Genomic DNA, 16,077 nt, shown 5'->3' on the forward strand with positions numbered 1-16,077 from the left:
TAAGCCGCTGCCGGCGTTAGCCATCTACCTGGAGCAGATGGCACAGAAGCCCACCTGTACAGAACAGGAGGCACCCGATGTTCTCCTTAAAAACCTACCCTGTGAAAAAAAGAAATTATCAAATTGAGAGTGACATCTAATTTTAAAAAGATAAAAAATAGAAGTAAGAGGAGCATATCTCTGCCGCTCATTGAATCTAAGCATTTCTTGCGAGGGTGCAGAGAGGCCTTGGCTTGGTTCTCTAATATTATTTTAAGATGCCGCCTTCAGATCCTGACAATTCCATCTTGCGTGTGTTTGATCCGAGCGAGCGCGGTGCTTTCAGCTCTGGGAGCCGGCAGAGAGCACAGGACCCTCCTGGTGAACCTGCCGCGCTCTGGTTTTGTGCTGAAAGCACTCCCTGCCTCAGCCGCAGGTTTGTACCCAAAGCAACGGACTGCCTTGGGAACAAAATTTGATTTGTTGTTGCGAATGATGCATTTTTCAAACAGGCTGCCAACAACCTACCCAGTGCGTTTAAAGTATAAGAAATAAAGCTAGTGTTTTCCATTCGGTGCCTGATTTGGATCTCTGTTACTTGGTGAGAAGGCGGATATTGAAATTGCTTCTTGTATCAGAAGAGCAGGAGCTTTTATCTGAGATCCCATATGTGAGAACATCACAAGGACATGGCCAGCAAAGCTGCTTCTTTAAACCATGTCTTCATCTTGTACAAATAAAGGATATTAAGATTTTTCTTTTTTTTTTCACTTGTTTTCCTTATGGCCCCATCTTGTATTGCAGCCTCGAAAGGAGCTCTGTCCCGACAAAGAGCTCCATGACAGACACTGGATTTGTCCCGTGCAGAATCAGGGACTTAGGACTGGCTCTTCCTAAACGTTTGCACAGCACATGGTCCTGATTAGCATCTCCAAGTTCTGCTTTCATGCAAGCAAGTACTAATAGTGATGGAAGAAATTCCACGTTTTAAGCTGTATTACAATTAAAAAAAAAAAAAAGAGAGAGAGATCAAAACTGCCAAAATTCATATCCCTGTGGCAAGGTATAAGACTTTCTGCATTTATAAAGTTGCAGGAAGAGTCATAAAATCTGAATATGCTTTTCAAGTGATGTGTGGTTATTTTATCAGAAGATTACTTGACATTACTGCCTGCAGTAGTAGAGGGCTGGAGTCTATGAATCGAGCCGTGCCTTTCAATGTCATAGTTTTAAACTTGTCTGGAGAGGGGAAAGTTTGTATCTTCCAGTTTCCAGTGAGGCTGCCAAAGGTATGTGCCAGGCCAGGCTTTTAAGGAGATTTATTGTGTGACCTTGAATAAACTTTAATTTCTATAATTTTCTTTATCTGTAAAACAATGATAATATGCAAATACTGTCATTTTGCAGTGCAGTGAGAAAAGTAGTTATCCTTAAATGTCAAGCATATGTCAATGGCACAAAGTAAATTAACCATATTAGAGGTTATTTACCAGACCCACACACCAGATAGATGGGGGGAAAGCACTTATATCCTGAAGTGTTATTAAACCTTCTTGGCTTTGCTTCTGCTGGTATATGGGATTATTTTGAGAAAAAGAGGGATATTATGTTGTAGCCTGCATTATCTTTCGGTGAGTCTTACTTTTTTCTCTTCTATTAACTTTGAGATTTGAAATGCAACTTACTTGAGCAATTACATGGTGTCTCATATGAAATACTGAGACTGTTGCAACCTTCTGCAAACCAGACTGTCTTGCCAAGGCAGAGTCTTTGTATGTAATATTTCCCTTCCTCCCTTTTCCAGATCAACACTTGATTGAAAATCAAAGTTGATTGTATTGCTAGTTTGAAAGTGGCCATGTTCATCTGCATTAATTCTCATGCGTTGTGTTTGGTGTTTTTTTTTAATGTAGGTTATTTTTCTTAATGCATGTCAAAGATTTCCTAACTCTTGCTATGCAGTGACTTTAAGAATTACATTTTAAAAGAGAATGTACTGAAGAGACTGTTTATGTCCTAAAATACCCTATGTAGATTATAGCATGGTATTTTTGAAAAGCATTTTTTGTATTTCAAAACAAAACCACCAGATAAGCCTGCTTTTGGCATGAAAATGAGTGATTTTTTTTTTTCTTTGGCTTTGGTTTTGGCTTTGGTTTTGCTCTTCTAACCAGATAAGTATATCTGCTTTTATCTGGTTATACATGAACACAGTTTTCTACTTTAATTCACTCAATAATGTCAGAAGTATTGTTGGAATGAGTCTTTGAAGTTGTGTCTGTGCAAATTTTGTTATGCAGCCTCTCTCCTGGGAATGCCACCTCAGATGTGGTCATCTCCAATTCTAACCTTCACCCAGTGATCCATTCTGCCGAGAAAACAGGCTACTCTTCTTACTTTCCTATTTTTGTGTGTGTATGTGTGTGTATGTTCTTCAGAAAGCCAAACTTGGGCCAGCTGGTAACAAAGTCATTACTCCAACAGAAGACAAGAACTCAAGTGTGCCATCCAACAATCTGGACAGGGTGAAGCTGACAGATTTCAACTTTCTCATGGTCCTTGGAAAGGGGAGCTTCGGGAAGGTAGGAATTCTTGATAACTATTCCACTTGCATTCTTTTTTCTTTTTTTTTTCTTGAGGAAGAATGAATGAATAATTCTCTAAGAAGCAAAATCCAGAGTCACAAGGATATGCATTTTTGAGGGAGGATTTCTTAATATGGAATAGGGTGATTCCCTAAGGACTAGCAGGCTTCAGTCATGATTGGCGGTTTTCTTGGAAAAATAAAAATAAAAAAAACACTCAGACTGTTGGGCAGGGTGTAAGAAACAGTTGCTGACTTTTAGATCCTCACTTCTTGGCAGTTTCAAGGAAATTAAGTCTACTTTTCTGGCTTTACTACCTAGGTCACTCTGCCAGTTCTGGAAGTCACCAACATTGGTAAGGCTAAATATTGGGGAAAAAACAGGAATAGTATATATATATATGTATATTTGAAATCTGTTTGTCAAAAGAAAGGACTGCTATTTTTCTGTCTGCTTGAACAACCACTTACGTGATAAAGTGCCCTATACTGAAGAAGTCCCCTGGGACTTAGCATTTTATCAGCCCTTCGGCAATGTGCCTGCGATTAACCAGCGGGTTTTGGCACAAGCGTTGTCTGAAATGACTGGTACAGCTCATTGCAGTGGGTGAGTAATGATGATATTTGGGGAGTTTTGATCAAGTTAGTCTATACCAATAAAAGGGAAAACTGGATTGCCATCTATACAAATCTTGGGGCATATGAGTCACCTTCCCTCTTTGGCAGGTAGGAAGATTTTCACCCTGTTGTTTCTCTTTGTGCAGGTGATGCTGGCAGACAGGAAGGGGACAGAGGAGCTCTATGCAATCAAAATACTGAAAAAAGATGTGGTGATTCAGGATGATGATGTTGAATGTACAATGGTTGAAAAACGAGTCCTGGCATTGCAAGATAAACCACCATTCCTGACACAGCTTCACTCTTGTTTCCAAACAGTTGTACGTGAGCTCTGTCTTTCTTGCCACCCTGATGTTTTCCATACTATATGATCATGGGTTTTGTCAGTTCAATAACATTTATTATCCTCCAAACTATATATCGTAGCTTCTGCACATAGAAAATGGTGAAAAAGATATACCGTATGTAATTGCACCTTGTATTTTAAATATAAAACCTAGGTTTAAAGTTTTTTTTTTCATACAGTAATTCAAGCAGACCAGGGTGACGATTCATAAATTTAATAATGTGTGCTTTGCTTAAGCCCAGATTCCCAAAGGTTCAGGATCTGAGGATAGTACTTGAAAAGTCTTAATGGCTGTTATTATTTTGTGAGGTGATTAGTCATGAATCAATGTTGATGGATTTAATTTAGTTTTCTGGCACCCCTGGCACAGAGGAAAGCATTGGGGTTTTTTTAGTTCCTTCCTTATAAATATGTGAAGCGGACATTTCCCCACCACATTGCAAAACATCTCCCAGAGACAGATTGCAGGATGGATCTGACGATCCAGCAGCACCATACTGCTCTGTTGGATGACGTGGAAAGCTGCCTGGTCGACAGTTGGCATTCAGTGTGCTTTTGGGGTTCGGAGTGGGCAGGGATACACCCTGACTAGTGTCACTAGTGTGAACTGGCTCCAAATGTTCCAGGCTGGGTAGAGGACTTTATTGACAAGAAATCAAGGCTCTTCTTGTCTCACCTTGTAGCCACCTTATGACAATGGCCTTGAACTAGTGCCCCAGAGCTGGGTTGTCACTTAATGGGGTGATGACATTTGTTCTTTTTTTCACTTGACTATTCCATATCTTTTTACCATATCCTCTTACATTGTTGATGGTTTTTAATCTCAAAACAAACGAACAAACAACAGGCAGTTAGCTTGAAGTAATAACATTGTAATATTCCACAAACAAGCCACGTCATCCCGTCACCATTTCATACCATAATTGTCTGTGGTGTTAGAGGCATTTTCAAACTCTGTTTAATGTCTACAATTCTCTGAGCAGAAAATGGCCTGAATGCAACAGATTTTCAGGCATAATTAATCACAATAAACCGTGAATCTGGGAACTATTACACTCGGTAATTCTTGCTTTCTAAAATATTTTTCCTGCCTCTACTTGTAACATGAAGATTGTTGTAATAAGATAAGAGAGGTCCTAGTGAGAAATAGACTTCTGTCTCCCTCTAATTCTTTATCTTTATATAACTTCATTAGTAGCCAAAAAGCTGTCATCAGTAAATGAAAAACTGCTGTGTTTAATCTTATCTTTCTTTTGAGCAACTACATTTTAAATGTAAAATCTTAAAAGTACAAATGTCCAGTGTTTTCTGTCTAAGGGGAATGGTGGGGGAAAAGTTGGGGGTTTTAGTATTTACAGTATAATTTTTTTGTTTCATCAAGTACAAGAGCAATGGAGCTACATAAAGACCTAGATAAATCATTAACACCTTTGCCTAATTTATTTCATGTTTTTGAAAGTGTTGAGTAGTTTGCACTTGGTGCTATGAAATATTCTGGAGGATTAATATCAGCTAGAAAAATGAGAAATTGTATATGAAGGAGAAGAAAAGGCATAAACTGTGTGACTATAGGAAAAATTGATAATTTTTGGTTAGTGCAGGCTTCTATTGCCGTGGATTTTACAATAAGACAATTCATACAAAAATCTAAATTTTATAAATCCGATCTGGTCAATTAAACATTTTGCCTATGGCTTACCTGTTGGACCCAGCTTAGGAAATCATAGTTTTTAAATGTATGTTCTGAAATCTTAGTTACTGGATGCTTGGAGACTTTCAATCAATGCTGAGGGAAAGAGATTGAGCTACAGCATCTTAATAATGAGTCTCTTTCCCATGAGAGTATTGGATCAGAATTTTTCTACAAATACTTCAGGATAATGATTCTGTCCAAAATATCTAAAGGAAAATCGGACGAAGCCAAAAATATGTCTTCCATCATTGGGAGGAAGACTGTTAATGCATCTTATATGCTGTCTGCATGATGTTATAACTGCAGATAGTAAGCTTGCCATAATGTTGTCCACCAGACTTTTTAATGTTAGGTGGTCAAAATCATCCACCCTAAATCAAAGATGTTTGTAGAGTGTAAGCAATGTATTCTTACTGAAGTCACTTGGAAGAGCTCAGTTTTAGTCCTCTGAAAACACGGACAGTTGTATTGTATGAAGGTCACTGGGTAGGAAAATACTATTTAAGTGCACTCAAATATGTTATGGTCATGTTTGATTTAAGACACTTGGATATGGCCTTTAAAAGTCCTCACTGTGCAAGAAAAATCTCCCTCCAAAATACCTTATTGCCATCTTCCTCTAGTTGAAATATGTGTCTATGAGAAATTAATTTAGTGTCACTTGTAAAAGTTCCAGATACTTTTGTAAACCCTACAGTTACTTTTCTTCTTGCCTCTTTTTAATAGTAAAAAAATTATATTTTTAATACCTCCCATCTTCCAAAGGAAAACTTATTAGGATGGATTAGAAATGGCCTCAAAACAATGATTTTCAACCATCTTTATTAATTTTTTTTACATTTATTTTTAGAGAGATTTTTCAAGCAGAACTATATGTGAATAATTATGGGAACCATTGTAGACAAATAATATATACAAGCGCATCACTAAAATTGGCAAATTTAGAGATCTCATCAGTCATTTACTCTTGCAGGTTTTACACTTCCATTTCCTGACTTATCATTTTTGCCAGAATGTACAACCAGTCCTAATAATTGTAAAAGCTTTATAATAACATATTAGTGACTTTTTTTGCTGATCAATGCATATCTAATATTTTCTATAATGTATTTATGTGCATTTTTAATACTTTATCCTAGGACCGTCTGTATTTTGTTATGGAGTATGTGAATGGTGGTGATCTCATGTATCACATTCAGCAAGTAGGAAAATTTAAGGAGCCACAAGCAGTGTGAGTGTTCATGTTTATATATTTAAATCATGTCATCATCTTAATTTTACACTGTAAGAGGATTAGGTTTCTTCTTCTTCCCAGGTTCAGTATGAAGTCTAGGCTGGCCTTTTTTGATTGTGTTTTTTAAGGCCCAAAAGCTGAAGTTAATGTTAAAAATGTTGGTTGCACATATAGAGCAAAGGTAGCTATGCCTTTTTATTCAAAAACACAGCACGAACAAAGGCATGCAATGCCTGCTTTATAAGTGACAAGAATTTAAACAAGGCAACAGGAAATTAGAGATGTTACTTGGTATTCTGGTGTTGTTTTTAAAAGCAAATATAAAAAAAAGGCGAGTAGAACATTTCAGTCTGAATTAATGTTATAAGGAAAGGCAATACAAATAGACTCAGCATTGCAATATAAATTATAGTTTATACAAGATAAATTCAATGTATAGCTTATAAGAATTTCTGTGATCCTACTTTTTTATAGAAGTTTCATTTGTGAGGAGTTAACGATTAGAATTTGTTTATATACATGATCCCTTTTAGGTAATTGTACATCTGGCATATCGGTGAGCAACTGATAATGATCTGTAGCATATTCGAATGTGAATAGATCCATCAGTACCATTTTAGTCATGCTTATAACATCTCATCATCATTTATTAGTGTTTCATAACTCATTTACCAACAAAACTTTAAAATCAAGCGTGACCAACTGTTATATAAGATTTCAGCTAAAATAATTTCTCGTTTCGATTTAAGTAATCAGGGCTTGTTTAAATGAGAGGCCTTCTAAATATAAGTATTTGAGATATAGAACAAAATTTCAAGATCTCGCTGAATAAAAACTAGATGGTGTCAGATCATCCTTGACTCCCAGCTAATGTAACTTGCCAACACCCGTTGCAAACTATGGTGCTTTATGACAGCTTACGCCTGTGGAGCATCTTCCAGCACACGCATTCACAAACACCTCTGATCAAGTGTTTCAGAGCTGAGCTTTCCTTTCCCTTATGCTAGCCTAAAAATTAATCTCATCTTTAAATAATCCTCTTGCATATAATTTGCACGGTTCCACAGCAACTGGCTTCAAACATCCATCAATATTATATATCCTTTAACTACATTCAGCAATTATGTTTTATATGGTAATCATTTTAATTAGCTTTATGTAATTAATCTTTTAACAGCCTGTATAAAGGAATACTATTTCTGCAAATTATTTCATGCCATATGAATTGCAATGTAAATTGAGCTGCATCCTAAATTCAGCATTGATATGTGATTAGAGATAATGACCTTTGCAGGCAGAGTTAGATCAGTGCAGTAAAATGCTGTGCTCCAGCGGCACCATTTTGGGGGGGTCTAGGGAGACATTTTCATTTTTAAAAAAAAAATCTGCATTATTTTACCATCAAATACTCAAAATGTGTCCATTAAAGTCACATTGAAGTAAGGTGTCTTTTATGTCATCTGCCTGTAATATATATTTTTATACTTTAATATGTATACACACACTATGTATTATATACTTTATATGCTATTATACTATCATTCTTTACCATGATGCATTTCCAAAATACTTTTTCAGAAGGAAATCATGAGACAATAAGAAATCTGTTGGGTTTTTTTCATGCAGGTTCTATGCAGCTGAGATCTCAGTTGGGTTATTCTTTCTCCATAACAGAGGGATTATTTATAGGTGAGTATAATCTGATTTAAGTAATTTCTGAACTATTTTTAAATTCCCCAAAGGATCAGTTTCTTTAATATTTCAGTGCTTTTTTAAAACATTTTATAAAAAGCAATCACTGTAGCGTTCTTTATGTTGTGTTGGTGCCGGTGCGCTGGAAACCGAAGCCACTGCTTTACCTGAGCTTTTCTGACATCTGTGCTCTGCCCAACTCAAATGAAACCTCCTGAAAATGTAAAACATTATCTTGTGCCTTCCTGTGTGATGTTTAATAGTTTTACATGTTCAGAAGTCTCAGTGTGAGTGTGCTCATGGTCATATACAGCTCTCTCTTCATTAATTGTCCAGTTTCGGGGCTTATGGTCATTTTTCTGTACGTGCAGTGAGGTGCCCAGCTCTGTCCGGACTGCAGACTGCCGTGCATGTGGACCCCGTCCCAAAGAGCTACACATAGTCCTCACTTAGACTTATAAGTAGATGAGTTGGCCCTAGTTGATCCAAAACATTAACATTAAATTACTGTGATTCTTCACAGAGATCTGAAATTAGATAATGTGATGTTGGATTCAGAAGGACACATTAAAATTGCCGATTTTGGAATGTGCAAAGAACATATGTTAGATGGAGTAACAACCAGGACCTTCTGTGGCACTCCAGACTACATTGCACCAGAGGTAAATATTTACCATTTCAAGAACCTTTTAGTCTCTGAAATGAAAATTGTCACTACACACATCTCACACCACCAAGTTTTGATAGCTGTAACTGGATGCTCTGTGGATGGTACCATTTATACTTCTGCAGGTACGTTGAACAACTTTGTGAATTAATACAATATTATCAATAAGACTTCACTATTTTAAAAAATATCTAGTTGATTGAAAACCTAACTTTTTATGACATCAGTGCTTCAGATTTCATTTCTACTAGGAAAAGACTAAAAAAGCTAGATCACCACCTTGTGATTTTAAGTTTGTGGCCTGGAAATTTTATTATACTAAACTTTGTCCTTCGGTTTGTGAAGTCATAGAGAGTTCATGGGCATTGTTGATGAGGTCAGCAAACATTTTATTGGGAGCAAACATAGCTGCTTTAACGTATTTCTCCATAAGTTCACACAGCTGACAAAATACGCATATATTTAAAGGATTATTTGGCATTTTCAGGAAATCACAAACCACTCAGTGATTTTTGGGAAGGGATTCATGAGGTCTTGAAGCTTTTTGCTGACCTCTGTGTAAAACTACTGTAGTCTTTTCTAGACCATGTCTTACAAACGGTACACAAGTGTCATGAATTACTACTCTTGATCTCAGGAAGGCTCTGGTCATCAAAAGTCTGAAAAAAGCTATAAGGTCAGGGCTTGAATGGAGTTGACATAATAAAACCATGATTTGCCCTGAGTTTTCTGTAACTTGGCCATACCTGTGCTGCATTCAAGCCACTGATAAAATCACATTCAATCATGAACCTAAGTGCAGTGGGTCTAAAATGAAAATTTGATCATGAGAAGCACAGTTCTACTTCAAAGCATTGTGATAAATACAAGCTTAGAGTTATGATTGTTAGTCTGGATATGATTTGTATTTCAATAGTTTAGGTATAAAACATTAAAAACAAGCACATGTGGTAATTTGGAAATGATTCAAATATATGAATATTAAAATCTGGTATTTGTGCATACTGAGCTTTCAAGAGTCTTGATTTGTTTGGCTGCAAATTCAATGCAAGAGGCTGTATCCTGATCCAAGATACACAGTGTTTACTGAGTGCTGGGCAAGAGGCAGCTCTGGCTGGAACATTTCTGGCTGTAATTGAATGTTTGTTGGAATATTGGAGATTTATACATGGACAAGTAAATTAGTGTCTAAGGTGAATTTTGTCATCTCTGTGAAATTGGAATGAAAAATAGTTTGTTTTTTTCCAGTTGCTAATTCATGCTTTTCAGAGTGAAATATTGTGTATTATAAAACCTTGTTTTTTCACAAATTGCTGTTGCTTGCAGCAGGATATCAGAACAACCAGAGCAGTATTTCATTTTCTCCTGTCAAAACATAAATGAAGCCAGTATTACAAATTAAGAAGTGTCCTTTCTGTGGCAATGGCCTTGTGCCAGTTAATACCAAAGACTGTGTTGTCAGTGCCAAAATGCTCAATATGGGTCATTCCAAAGTGATTTATTTTACTTTATTTGGAAATTTCATATAAAGAAATAAACCTCTTACTAAAACATTCAGTAACTGGGAGGAAAGTAGTCTTTCTATTATCTTACAAACAGATTTTTTTTTTTTCTTAAGTTGGCTGATTTTCTTTCATTTCTGAAGACTTCATGTGACTGACAAATTGCTAACTAGGTCTGTGGTAAACTTCAAAGTAAGGTTCATGTTTTGCTTACAGGAGCATTTCAGCATGTTGCCATGGGCTAAAATGTATAAATTTATAATAGATTATAATGAGGATGCATTTGCACAGTACCATTCCCTGCTGGGTGGAGATAAATGAGCTAAATCTAAATAAACTGTTGAAGGTATCTAGAGTAGAGTAGTCCTGTGAGTTTGTTGCACTCAAACATAGAGAATTAGCTCTTTTCATCACTATTTGGGAAATAATGTTGTGACTGTAGTGGGGTCTGAAGGAGCCCACGCTACCTCTACATGAACTACCCACAGACATAGTTCGGAGATAACATGGCTGGAAGGACCATACAGGGACATCTCAGCTGGCTTCAGCTGTGCAATCTCCAGACAGAAAAGCAAGGGAATATGGTGCTGCATTCAGCAAAGTGGACTTGCACACTTTGGCGTACTGTAAAATAATGCTTTCTTTTTTTAATGATTGGGAAAGTTAGCATTTGTTATTACTTAGGTGTATAACGTGCTGGAATTAATATTCATTTTCTTATCCTATGCAATTTGAGAAATGTGCAGAGGTTAAACTGGTAGAATCCAGGTCTGACCACTTCTGTCAGGCAGAAAGTGGTTATCTAGTAAAGAATATTTATTGATGTGCTAAACTTAAATATTTATGGTCAGAGTGGTAAAATAGCTGTGAAATCAATGAATACTTTGTATTTCCTTGACCAGTCAAGAGAGACAGAAGGAGATGGATGTCAAGAGGATTAGCAGGAAGGGATTCTGCCAGCACAGCCCGCTGCCTGTGGTGCAGCACTGAACCCCACCATCAGCAACCCTGCAGCAGCTAGAGCACTGATTTTGAATCTCAGAAGAATTTAAATTAGAAACTCCATTTCCCTTCTCCTCTATCTAATAGCCTCAAAACCTGAAGTTCTAACCTTGCATTTGCTGGGATTATGGGAGGCTAATAGGTATTACAAAGGTTTGGAAAGTGTATATTTGACTGTTTCTTGTGCTAGTAATATTTATTTCTTTTAATAACTGAGTTTTAACTTTTCCAGTAGACATAAGACATGTTTACAAAAGACTTTCTCTGTTGCCTCTGGGATATAATCTTTTCATCCCAACTGGCTACCAGCTGCAAGCTGCAATGATCTAAACATTCCTACAAATTGCTGGTATTAATCTCTGTGTCCGGCTCTTAACTGCACCTTCCTTGGAGGCAAAAAGGAAAAAAAAAAAGAAAAAAGCAATCAACATTCCTCTGCCAATTTGGCTTGATGAGAGAAATTTCTCATGTGCTCTTCCTGAGCTCGCAAATCCACAGAACCTGAAAAGGCAGAGCTCTGAAAATACAGTATTAGATAGGTAAAATGGGATATTTGAAATGCAAAAGGAAATGAAAAAAGCAGTCATTTAAATTAATGATGGAGAAGGAGGGGAAGGGAAGGGTCCTATCAACTTTCTGTTCCTCCCTGGCCAGTAGAAAGCAGAGATCATAGCTGCAGGAGGGTACAGGTCTTCATTTCTAGGCACATGAACTCCCTCACTGCTCTGCACACTGCAGTGAGACAGGAGGTCATGTTAATATACCCCTATTTGTTCTAAAAGATATCAAGATTTGTACGTGCAGATAGGATTATTTTGGCAGCTGCTGCAAGGCAGCCAGTGATGGCTTTGAGTGTAGCAGCTGGTAGGTAATACATGATGATTTCTGGATGAGGAGGAGGGAACTACTGAAAATACAACATTTAGAACTTGCTGACTTTGTACCAATGCATGTTTGACTGTATATTGAAAACTCATCTGCTTCCTCCCACATGTCATTCCTTCCTTGAAGTGAGCGTTCTTTCCTCTCGTTTACATTTTCCAATTAATGCTTTGCATAACTCCCAATATTATGAGTATAACCGCCGGTTTCCGTGCATGACACACAGGTTGGTGAATGAACATTGCAGATTGCTTTTCTGTGTTTCACACGTATCATATCCTTACCAGGATTAAGCTGGTGATTCAAACTGGGTGTATTTAATTAGGATTAAAGGAAAAAACTTCCGGTGTACAGCAGCAGACATTGACAGTACTTTTTCCTACATTGCAATAGGTTCAATGAAAAAAGTGTTCTCGTTGCATTTACAGTGGGACTTCTCTGCAGTGGGACCTTCCCAGTCCCGGTGGAACTTGCTGTCTGTATTTATTTCTCAAATCCCACTCTTTGATCAAGCGACTGGTTCAGGGAAGGGAGGTGTGTGCCAGCTCAGCGGGAGCACTCGTCTGTTTGTCAGATGCTTCTGCTGATGTTGACATGTGGCATCAAATAGGACAAAAATTTTAGTGACTCTGACCATATGTTAGGTTAAATGTGGGAGCTTTTTTCATGTTAATTCTGTCTCGATGATTCTGCTTGATATTCTCTCATAAAGGCAGATTTAATTGGGGCAGATTACATTTGCTGATGAGAATGCTATTTAGAGAACAACCCAATCTTGACTCACCTCTTGCTGGATAAATAAATAGCGTCATTAAGTCCGTGCTTCTTTTTATGCTTTCATTTTATGACATTGCATTGCCTTACTTAAAAGATTTCCTCTCCTCAATAATCCCATCAAACTCTTTCACAATAGGAAGAGAAGTACACTGTGGCCTCCTGGACAGACCTGACTGCCAGGTTGAGAACCATGGCAGTGTAGCAGTATTTTCTTTCTCACTGCTATGGATCTATCTTCTTCTCATTTGCTAATTGAAATACATTGAAATTTGGTACCTACCAAAACCACTTACATGAAGCGCACTTATTGTACAAAATGTTCTGCCCTTATAAATTAGTGACCTTCTGAAAAAATATCCCTTTTTTTTTTGATAAAATACTCTTTTCCATAAGGCAGGGTTGAGGATGAAATGTTTTATCAGTTTCTGTGTGTAAAGACCAGTATTTTTTCTGGATAAAATTTTGAAAGTGTTTGGTCTTTCAAGAAGCAACATTGCTTCCAGTGGACCTCTGGCAACTTACTGGTGTTAGAAAGTAAAGGGAGAGTAACCAAGTATGTCAACCACTATAATATGAAATGAATGTCCCAAATATATATTTTAAAGCCCATATTACTGCTAAAAGACAACTAATAAAGATTGCCTTTACATAGGGCCTTCCACCTGAGAATTTTGTTATTACCTCTGGTTGTGTAATGTATTTCAAAGTGCAATTGATTTTGAAATCCTTTGCTTAGAAACATTGCAGTAATTTTTAATTCATGTGCTGCTGTTATCCCACGGAAGAACATATATTCTCACAGAGACTATAATTTTATTTAGTAGCCAGGCAGTCCTGCTTTATTGAACTGGTGACTCACTATTTTCCTGAGAAACTACAGAACTTGCCAGTTCAACTTCTCTTTCAGACAGTGAAAAAATCTAGCATATGTGATGTGTATTTGTCTTAGCGATTTGTTTCACAAAGAGTAAAAAAGCATGCAAACAGGAAAATAAATGCAGGCCCATCTGGAGTAATGACTGCCTCGGTTGTCTGCTTATTCTAGTCCAGCCGTGGCATTGGGGTTGGAGGCTCGGATACTGCCTTCCCTGATGTGGATGGGCAGTGGCTGGGACGTCCTGCATCCCTTCACGACTCACAATATCCCTTCACAGTTATTTAGAAAGAGATCTGAGAGAAGTCTACACCTTAAAACTCTATAGCATGCCCAAATGCATCTCTTAAATAAATTAACACTGATTTCTGAAGAGGCCTCAATTAAAGAAAATGACGCACGAGGGGACCTGCGTGCTGTTGGCACTTGCAGCCTTTCGTTGTGTCAGAACTCAGTTTGTGCTTCTATGTGAGTCAGATTTGAACCCAGAGGATGCAAAATACTTGACATTTCCATTAGGCTGAACAGCAGAAACCCCTTTCTTTTTGGTGTAGCTGGTATCTAGCTTCATACTAAGAGTATCTTATTCGTGCAACTTGGGAAAATGTAACTGAGCTTTTCAGGGGTTTGCTCTTGTCTTAAATTTTGATTCCTTTTACAGCAGAACAAAAATATAAATATTGAAAAGAAAAGAAAGGCTTAATTATTGATAATCTGTAAGTTAAGCGAGTGTCATGATTTCAAGCTGCGACACAAATGCATGAATAACATTTTTGCTGTGCCTCCAACATTGTGCTGCTGTACTTCCTCCTTTGCCTTCAAATGCACATCCCAAGGTCTCCAAAGAGCCGCATTTCCCAAGATATTGGAGTACCAAAAGACGTGGGCGGGTTTAGACTAACATTTGCAAAACAGTCCAACTCCCACTGAAACAAATGAGTAGCTAGAGTGAGGATTACAGGATTGGCTTTCTGGGCTTTTTCAAGGAAATACGTTCATCTCTGCGTGTCGCTATTTATCTAATATGTCACAAGACTGGGTGTTAGTTAACAGAGGGTTTTTTTCTTTGGGTTTTCTGCGATTATACAGATTATTGCTTACCAGCCCTATGGGAAGTCTGTGGATTGGTGGGCGTACGGAGTGCTGCTCTATGAGATGTTAGCTGGCCAGGTAAGAGTTACGCTCCTGTGCTCACTGTGACCTCCTCCTGCCTCTCCAAAGCTGCTCTGTTTCAAGGCTCCCTGAAGGGTTAGACCATTAGAGGACAAGACTGGGGCCTTTCATGCTGATATTATCTCCTTGTACTCTTGACTGACTCAACTGAGAATGTATTTAGGCTTTAAGCTCTTTATATTGGACCCACATAATCAAGCACTGCCTTTGAATACAGCTTCTTTGTACTGTAATAATGTTATAAATAGCCGTCTTCAAAATTGAATGGGAGACACTTGCGCAGGAAAAGGCATGCCAAATGGAAGAAATATCATTTAGTAGTTTGAAACCACGGGGAAACATAATAAGAGTGTGTATATGCTCCGCATTGCAGTTAAGTCACAAGAATACAGTTTTTGTATTGTATGTCCTAGGGGTAAAGTATGGGTCTCGCCACGTGAAATACGCTCAGTTACAGAGCCCTTATTCTGCACAGTTAATGAAACGCTGCTCTCTGAGTCACTCAAGTAAAAAAGCAACACTGTACTGCAGTAAATGGCAGATAACTACCAACTTTAAGGAATTCTATTAGTCTTGAGTTGGAAAAGATTTCTGCAATTGGCTTTCAATGAGTGTTAGCTGAAGGTATACATTTCCTAAGCTTAAAACATACATTTTTAACAAATGCCTTTAATAGTTTCTCTGCTAAATTCCAGTTGACATTTTAAAAGTTTTTGAAGTGTAGCAATTGCAGTTGTTAACATTTACAGTCTGCATTGCAAATATTAGGCATCTGAATGCTTTTGAGAAAATGAGATTTACCATTAGCTGAGTCTTACACAGTGCCCGTATCCTGGGGACTCACCCATGGGCACTTTCCTCATCACCTATATTTAAAAATAAAATGCAGCCTTTTCATGTGATAGTCTCCCCATCACAGAAACAGAGTCTACAGCCATGTGTCTTATAAAACAAACTGGAGTTTAACTGGAATTGAGTGTCGTGGTTTAACCCCAGCTGGTAAGTTAGCACCACGCAGCCGCTCACTCACTCCCCCCCACCCAGTGGGATGGGG

General features: G+C 37.7%; 1 protein-coding gene across 3 annotated transcripts in view; it reads left to right on the plus strand.

Moving 5' to 3' along the window:
- Positions 1–16,077, plus strand: part of PRKCA (protein kinase C alpha) — a 169,458-nt gene that overhangs the window by 138,954 nt on the left and 14,427 nt on the right. For all 3 annotated transcript variants that reach the window (XM_052807383.1, XM_052807384.1, XM_052807385.1), the window contains 6 exons: positions 2,418–2,561; positions 3,328–3,501; positions 6,360–6,451; positions 8,081–8,143; positions 8,670–8,808; positions 14,940–15,020. In XM_052807383.1, coding sequence (XP_052663343.1) covers positions 2,418–2,561; positions 3,328–3,501; positions 6,360–6,451; positions 8,081–8,143; positions 8,670–8,808; positions 14,940–15,020 — 693 coding nt within the window. The remainder of the gene's footprint in view (positions 1–2,417; positions 2,562–3,327; positions 3,502–6,359; positions 6,452–8,080; positions 8,144–8,669; positions 8,809–14,939; positions 15,021–16,077) is intronic.

Source organism: Harpia harpyja, chromosome 14 (genome assembly GCF_026419915.1).
Source record: "Harpia harpyja isolate bHarHar1 chromosome 14, bHarHar1 primary haplotype, whole genome shotgun sequence".
In the NCBI taxonomy this organism is placed as follows: domain Eukaryota; kingdom Metazoa; phylum Chordata; class Aves; order Accipitriformes; family Accipitridae; genus Harpia; species Harpia harpyja.